Source organism: Bos mutus, chromosome 18 (assembly GCF_027580195.1).
Source record: "Bos mutus isolate GX-2022 chromosome 18, NWIPB_WYAK_1.1, whole genome shotgun sequence".
Lineage (NCBI taxonomy): Eukaryota > Metazoa > Chordata > Mammalia > Artiodactyla > Bovidae > Bos > Bos mutus.
In genome coordinates, this window is record NC_091634.1 from 1,848,591 (window position 1) to 1,856,437 (window position 7,847).

The window sequence follows — 7,847 nt, forward strand, 5'->3', positions numbered from 1 at the left end:
AAGCAGAAGTAGAGACAGACATGGATAACAAATGTGGATACCAAAGGGGCGTGTGGAGTGGTGGGGTAGGAGGAGCTGGGAGACTGGGAAAGACACATATCCACTATTGATACTGTGCGTAAAGAGATGAGTGACGAGAACCCACTGTATAGCGCGGGGAACTCTACTCAGTGCTCTGTGGAGACCTGACTGGGAAGCACGTCCAAGCGGCAGGGAGTGTCTGTACACGCATGGCTGATTCACTTTGTTGTACGGTAGAAAATAACACAGCACTGTAAGGCGAGTCTACTCCAATACAAAATTAATTTTGAAAAAGCCGTCTCCACCGCCCCCCCCCCCAAAAGACCTGAAGCAACTGGCAAAGTTTGATGCGGAACATGAGGTTTATTCTAAGAATAACTGGGGAGAGATTAAAAGCTTTAACCAGAGGAGTGACCCTAGAGGACGGTGCTTTTCAAAGGCTCCATTAGCTACTTCTTGGAGCATTGTAGCAGCAAGAATGGAATCAGGGAGGCCAGAGAAGAGGGTGTCTCATTTACCCAAGCGGCATGATGGCTTGCATCTGGGTGAGGCAAGGTGTACAGAGACAGCTTTGTGAACTACTTCGCAGTGTGTTTTGTGCTTAGATGGAGAGGTCCCTGGAGTTGGGCAACGTGACAAGGGTCCAGGAATTTGTCTTGCTGGGCTTGTCCATGAGCCCAGAAACAAGGGAAGTCCTGTTTGCCGTCTTCCTGACCCTCTACCTGCTGACCCTCCTGGAGAACGCCCTCATCGTCTTCCTCGTCTGCAGCCACACCGAGCTCCACAAGCCCATGTACTTCTTCCTGGGCAACCTCAGCTGCCTGGAGATGTGCTACGTGTCGGTGACCATGCCCAGCCTGCTCATGGGGCTGTGGATGGGACCCTACCACGTGCCCTTCCCAGCCTGCATGACCCAACTCTTCTTCTTCATCACCCTCATCTGCACAGAGTGCACCCTTCTGGCCTCCATGGCCTATGACCGCTACGTGGCCATCTGCCGCCCACTGCACTACCCGCTGCTCATGCAGCCCCAGGTCTGCCTGGGCTTGGCCGGGACTTCGTGGCTTGGTGGGCTGCTGGTCTCGGTGGCTAAGACAGCGTGCATCGCCAGCCTGTCCTACTGCGGCCCCAACGTCCTCAACCACTTCTTCTGTGACGTCTCCCCGCTGCTCAACCTGTCCTGCACCCACGTGGCCCTGACCGAGCTGGTGGACTTCCTCTCAGCCATCATCATCCTCTGGGGCTCCCTCCTGGTGGCCATAGCCTCCTATGTGGCCATTGGCAGGGCCGTGCTCCACATGCCATCAGCAGCTGCCCGGTGCAAGGCCTTCTCCACCTGCGCCTCCCACCTGGTGGTGGTGGGCATCTTCTACTCGGCAGCCCTCTTCATCTACGCTCGCCCCAGCCGCATAGAGGCCATGGACCTCAACAAGGTGCTGTCGGTCGTCTACACGGTGGCCACGCCCATGTGCAATCCAGTCATCTACTGCCTGCGGAACAGGGAGGTCCAGGCAGCTTTCCGTAGAGCTCTGCGTGGGTCCTGAGGCTGACCAGCTAAGGCATGGTGGAGAACTCAAGTTGTCGATACTTGATATTTACACAGCATGCACTTCTTCCTTTGAAAATGTATGATTCAGTGGCTATTTATCACATTCACAATGTTGTGCAACCCATACCATTATCTGACTCCAGGACATTTTCATCACCACCAAGATGAACGGATAAAGAAGATGTGGTACAGATGTGCAATGGAATATTACTCAGCCATGAAAAGGAATGAAATCAGGTCATTTGTCGTGATCTGGATGAACCGAGAGTCTGTCATACAGAGTGAAGTAAATCAGAAAAAGAAAAACAGATATTGTACCTTAATGCATACATATGGAATCTAGAAAAATGGTGCAGATGAGACTATTTCCAGAGGAGGAATAGAGATGCAGATGTAGAGGATGGACTTGTGGGCACAGAGGGGCAAAGGGGAGGGTGGGATGAATGGAGGGAGTAGCACTGACATATGAACAGCATCCTGAGTAAGACGGGTGGCTGGTGGGAAGGTGCTGTGTGGCACAGGGAGCTCAGCTCAGTGCTCTGGGATGACCTGGTGGAGTGGGGTGCGAGGTGAGAGGTTCAAGAGGGAGCGGATATATGTATACATATGGCTGATCCACGCTGCTGGACAGCAGAAACTAACACAGCTTTGTAAAGTGATTATATTCCAACGTTTTAAACAAGAAATCTGTACACACCAGAAGTCACTCCCAATCCCCTATTCCACCCCCCAGCCCTAAGAAATCATTCATCTTTCTCTCTAATGTGTCTCTAAAATGTCTAATGCCTGATTAGACATTTTGCGTAATTGAAATCAGATAATACGTGGACTTTTAATTGTGGCTTCTTTCATTTAGCATATTTTCAAGGTTTGTGCGTATTGCAGCATGCTTCCGTACTTTATTCCTTTTTATGGTTTCATAATATTCCATTATATTTAGTTTGCTCATTCCTCAGTTGAAAGACACTTGCGTTGTTTTCACTTTTTAGCTGTTAGGGATGGTGCTGCTGTAAACATTTTTATACCACCCTTTCTGTGGAAACACGTTTTCTTTTCTCTTGGGTATATGCCTAGGAGTGGAATTGCCGGGTTGTATACTAATGCTCGGGGCTTCCCAGCTGGTGCAAATGGTAAAGAACCTGCCTGCCAATGCAGGAAACATAAGAGATGTGGGTTCGATCCCTGGGGCAAGATCTCCTAGAGAAGGAAATGGCAACCCACTCCAGTATTCTTGCCTGGGAAATCCCATGGACAGAGGAGCCTGGTGGGCTACAGTCTATAGGATCACAAAGATTCGAACACAAATGAAGTGACTTAGCACGCAGCACACATGCTAATGCTATATTTAACTTTTTAAAGAACTGTCAAGCTCTTTCAAAGTGACCGATGTTCTACTTTCAGAATACATGTATGTCAGGGTAAGCAGGGCAATTATAAATGGCAATTTATAGATTAGATCATGCAAATGACCAATGAATCTAATAAATCTCCTTAATACTCAGCAAACATGCTAGTTATGATGTTTACCATCACTGTATCAGATCAGGAAAGATTCAAGAGACTGTTAAGACCTAAAGCTGAGTTGAGGTTGGGGTGTCCCTGGTGGCTCAGACGGTAAAGGATCTGCCTGCAGTGCAAGGGTTCGATCTCTGGGTTGGAAAAATCCCCTGGAGAAGGGAATGACAACCCAATCCAGTATTCTAACTTGGAGAATTCCATGGGATTCCAGAGGAGCCTGGGAGCCATGGGGGATCACAGAGTCAGACACGACTGAGCAACTAACAGCTGAGCTGGCTTTGAGATGCGCTAATTCCCTCTCATAGACTGCTGATGGAGGCATAAATTGCTGAAACCCTCTTGGAGAACAAACTGGTATTTGAATTTTGCCTTTGACACTTTGACGCTGAATCTCCACTTCTGCAGATTTCTCACAGGAAGATTAAAACACTGACCTATAAAAATACACGTATGAGAATGATTCTGGTAGCATTCCAGGTTAACGTGCCAGGGATTAAGTGATTTGGTCTAGGACTGGCCACTCACATCATCCCACCCAGGCAGAAAGAGCCTGGAGGACAGAGGGCTGGAAATTTTGGCAAACAGAATCCAAGGCTATTCAAAATCTAGAGCATGAAGATAAAAACGGTAACAGCCATGTCAAAGTGCATGTGCATTCAAAATTTGATAAATATTAGCAAATTGCTTTCCAGAAACAAGGCCTCAATCTACATGCCCACAGCTGTCTTGGAGGGTAACTTGCCCCCACGTCCAACCAACACTGCGTTTTCTCAGAGAATTTCCTTTTAAGGTGCTGTGAGCGTATTAAAAGATGTTCCGCTACCAGCTTTCATTCCACTACATTGGGTTTCATTTCTTTAGTAGAGGTGGAGGTGGAACATTATTCCACAGTTTATTGGCCATTTCTGTTGCCTTTTGGGGGATGGACTATTGGGTAGTAGGCTGCAGTCCATGGGGTCGCTAAGAGTCAGACACAACTGAGCAACTTCACTTTCATGCACTAGAGAAGGAAATGGCAACCCACTCCAGTGTTCTTGCCTGGAGAATCCCAGGGACGGGGAGGCCTGGTGGGCTGCCGTCTATGGGGTTGCACAGGGTCGGACATGACTGAAGCGACTTAGCAGCAGCAGCATTGGGTTATTTGTGCACAAACAGTCTAGAATGGGTGACAGTGTAGGTCAACTTTTCAAACATGTTTTCTTTAATGGCTGCACCAGGTCTTGGCTGCAGCATGTGGGATCTAGTTGCCTGACCAGGGTTTGAACCCACGCCGCCTACATCGGGAACATTGAGTCTTATCCACTGGAACACCAGAGAAGGCCCTGTAATGGGTCAGTTTCACCCATATCTTTCCCTTTCTTCTCCAGGATAAATTCCCAAAGTAGAATTAATGAATGCAAGGCCATGCAGACCCTCAAGACTTTTTGTTATTTATTAGTAAACTGCCCTTCTAAAACACACCGACATTAACTCTCACAAACCGCACAAGAACATGGTCAGTTCTCTTGAGGCTCTGTCAGCATGAATTTTTATTACTTAAAATAAAAATAAAAATATGCTAATATGATGAGTAGGTCATTCTACAGAAGTTCATTCTTGGAATTTCTGTTTTCTCTCATAATATGCTTATTTTTTTCAATTATAAAGGTAATCCTAGAAAATTGCAAAATATTCAAATGTATAAAATAGAAAATACAAGTCCTCTGAGGCCTCTCGCCTAAAAACACGGCTAATAACTGATATACACCTTTTCGGATCCCTTTCTAGATATCCTCTAAGACCCTGTGTGAGTATTCAGTTGTGTCTGACTCTTTTGCAACCCCATGGACTGTAGCCCACCAGGCTCCTCTGTCCATGGGATTTCCCAGGCAAGAAAACTGGAGTGGGTTTCCAGTTCCTTCTGCAAGGGATCTTCCCAATCCAGGGATTGAACCCCCATCTCCTGTGCCTTCTGCATTGGTAGGCAGGTTCTTTACCACTGAGGCACTTGGAAAGCCCTTTTTCTAGGCATTATTGTTTTGTTCAGCTAAGTTGTATCTGACTCTGTGACCCCAGGGACTGCAGCACACCAGGCTTCCCTGTCCTTCACCATGTCCCAGAGTTTGCTCAAACTCATGTCCACTGAGTCAGTGATGCCGTTCAGCCATCTCACCCTCTGCCACCCCCTTCTCCTCCTGCCTTCACTCTTTCCCCACATCAGGGTCTTTTCCAGTGAGTCCACACTTCGAATCAGGTGGCCAAAGTATTGGAGCTTCAGCTTCAGCATCAGTCCTTCCAATGAATATTCAGGGTTAATTTCCTTTAGGTTGATTTCCTTTCCTAGGATCCAACCTAGGACTGGTTGGATCTCCTTGCAGTCCAAGTGACTCTCAAGAGTCTTCTCCAACACCACATTTCAAAAGCATCAATTCTTTCACACTCAGCCTTCTTTATGGTCCAACTTTGTAGGCAAATATTAACTTAAATAACGACTACAATCGGTCTATTTATTATTATTGTTTTACAAATCTTTGACATACTTTTATATTGCTTCTTTCATGTTTAACTCGACAACATACCATCTCTCAATGACAGTATCTAGTTTAATCTCTTTAATGAATACATGTGATTTCACACTGTATATATAGCATAATTGGCTTCCATGGTAGCTCAGCTGGTAAAGAATCTGCCTGCAATGCAGAAGACCCTGGTTCAATTCCTGGGTCAGGAAGATCCCCTGGAGAAGGGATAGGCTACCCACTCCAGTATTCATGGGCTTTCCTGGGGGCTCAAATGGTAAAGAATCCACCTGCAATGTGGGAGACCTGGATTCGATCCCTAGATTGGGAAGATCCCCTGGAGGCATGGCAACCTGCTCCAGTATTACTATCTGAAGAAGTCCCATGGACAGAGGAGCCTGGCAGGCTACAGTCCATGGGATCACAAAGAGTTGGACATGAATGAGCGACTAAACACGGCACAGCACAACATATAACGTAACATTTAAATAATTTCATGTTGGTGGGCATTTGCAGTGTTTGCAAAAATTTTCAATAAAATAATGTTTATTCCAAATTTCACAATGTAACAATAAAAACTTGTACTTAAGTTTAAATATTACATTATCTTTTTTCAGTGGGCAAGGAGTAAATTTCCATTTCTTGGATTACTGGAGAGGACGCACATTTGGGGGGTAGGTTATCAGCCACCTACGTGTTTCCTTCAAGAATCTGCTTGTTCATGATGATTTTCATTTTGTTTTTCTCTCGAGTTTTCATATGTTTCTCCTTTATTTAAAGAATCCTTTGTATGCTATATTGCAAATACTTCCCTCTGGGTTTCTATTTGGCTTTGGAAGTTGCGTGTGTGTGTGTGTCTGTTTTGGCCGTGAAAGTTTTAAAGTCAGGAGCGGGAGATGTCAGTTCTCACTGAGGAGCCCTTGTGGGGGTGGAAGGTTCTCCACAGGGCCGCGTGGACCTCCCTGTTCCTCAGGCAGTAGACCACTGGGCTGCAGGCAGGCGTGACCACCGTGTAGATGACTGACAGCAGCTTGTGGAGGTCAGTGGACTCGACGCGGCTGGGGCAGGAATACATGAAGAGGGCCACCGAGTAGAAGATGCCCACCACCACCAGGTGGGAGGTGCAGGTGGAGAAGGCCTTGCGCCGGGCGGTGGCCGAAGGCATGCGGAGCACCGCCACCCCGATGGCCGAGTAGGAGGCCAGGGCGACCAGCAGCGTCCCACAGAAGATGACGATGGCTGAGAGGAAGTCCACCAGCTCTGTCAGGGCCACGTGGGTGCAGGACAGGTTGAGCAGCGGGGAGACGTCACAGAAGAAGTGGTTGAGGACGTTGGGGCCGCAGTAGGACACGCTGGCGATGCACGCTGTCTTGGCCACCGAGACCAGCAGCCCACCAAGCCACGAAGTCCCGGCCAAGCCCAGGCAGACCTGGGGCCGCATGAGCAGCGGGTAGCGCAGTGGGTGGCAGATGGCCACGTAGCGGTCACAGGCCATGGAAGCCAGGAGGGTACACTTGGTGCTAATGAGGGAGATGAATAAAAAAAGCTGAATCAGGCAGGCTGTGAAGGGCACGTGGTAGGGTCCCGTCCACAGCCCCGCGAGCAGGCTGGGCATGGTCACTGACACGTAGCACATCTCCAGGCAGCTCAGATTGCCCAGGAAGAAGTACATGGGCTTGTGGAGCTCGGTGTGGCTGCAGACGAGGAAGACGATGAGGGCGTTCTCCAGGAGGGTCAGCAGGTAGAGGGGCAGGAAGACGGCAAGCACCACGACCCTCACGCCTTGCCTGGCAGACAGACCCAGCAGGATAAACTCTTGCACTCCAGACATATTGCCCAAGTACAGAGCCCTCTCCATCTAAGTAAGGAAGAAACAGGCTTTTAGAGGCCATAATCCATCAGAAATAAATTGGCCAGCAAGGAAGAGCATATGCAGTTAGGGGCTGTTGAGACAAAGCTGCTTTGCTGTAGCCTGACCGTCGTCAGGAGCACAGCAAGGAGCAACTGGGAAATCGCAAAACTGGAAACAGGAAGCTTAACACTGTACTTGCTACATCTGTAATCATAGAGAAGACACTCATCCTGAATGAGCCTGTATTATGTCATCTGTAAAGTGGAGGTCAAAGGTATGGGACCCACAAAATCTTTGGTCCTTACGGATATTAAACATGAAAATAGATGAGAAAGTGCTTTTTAGAGCAAGACACAATTATTCCTTTACATTTGATGACCTTAAGTGGTGTTTTCTGGATTGGATTTCT

General features: G+C 47.9%; 2 protein-coding genes across 2 annotated transcripts; one reads left to right on the plus strand and one right to left on the minus strand.

Annotated features, from left to right (window-relative positions):
* The first annotated feature begins 626 nt into the window (after window positions 1-626).
* LOC102271856 (olfactory receptor 6Z7) lies at window positions 627-1,565 on the plus strand. The gene has a single exon (XM_070388075.1). The coding sequence runs from the start codon at window positions 627-629 to the stop codon at window positions 1,563-1,565; it is 939 nt and encodes a 312-aa protein (XP_070244176.1).
* Window positions 1,566-6,469: 4,904 nt separating this feature from the next.
* LOC102272138 (olfactory receptor 6Z7-like) lies at window positions 6,470-7,444 on the minus strand. The gene has a single exon (XM_070388076.1). It carries the CDS (start codon window positions 7,442-7,444, stop codon window positions 6,470-6,472), a length of 975 nt encoding a protein of 324 aa, XP_070244177.1.
* Between the last annotated feature and the right edge of the window lie 403 nt (window positions 7,445-7,847).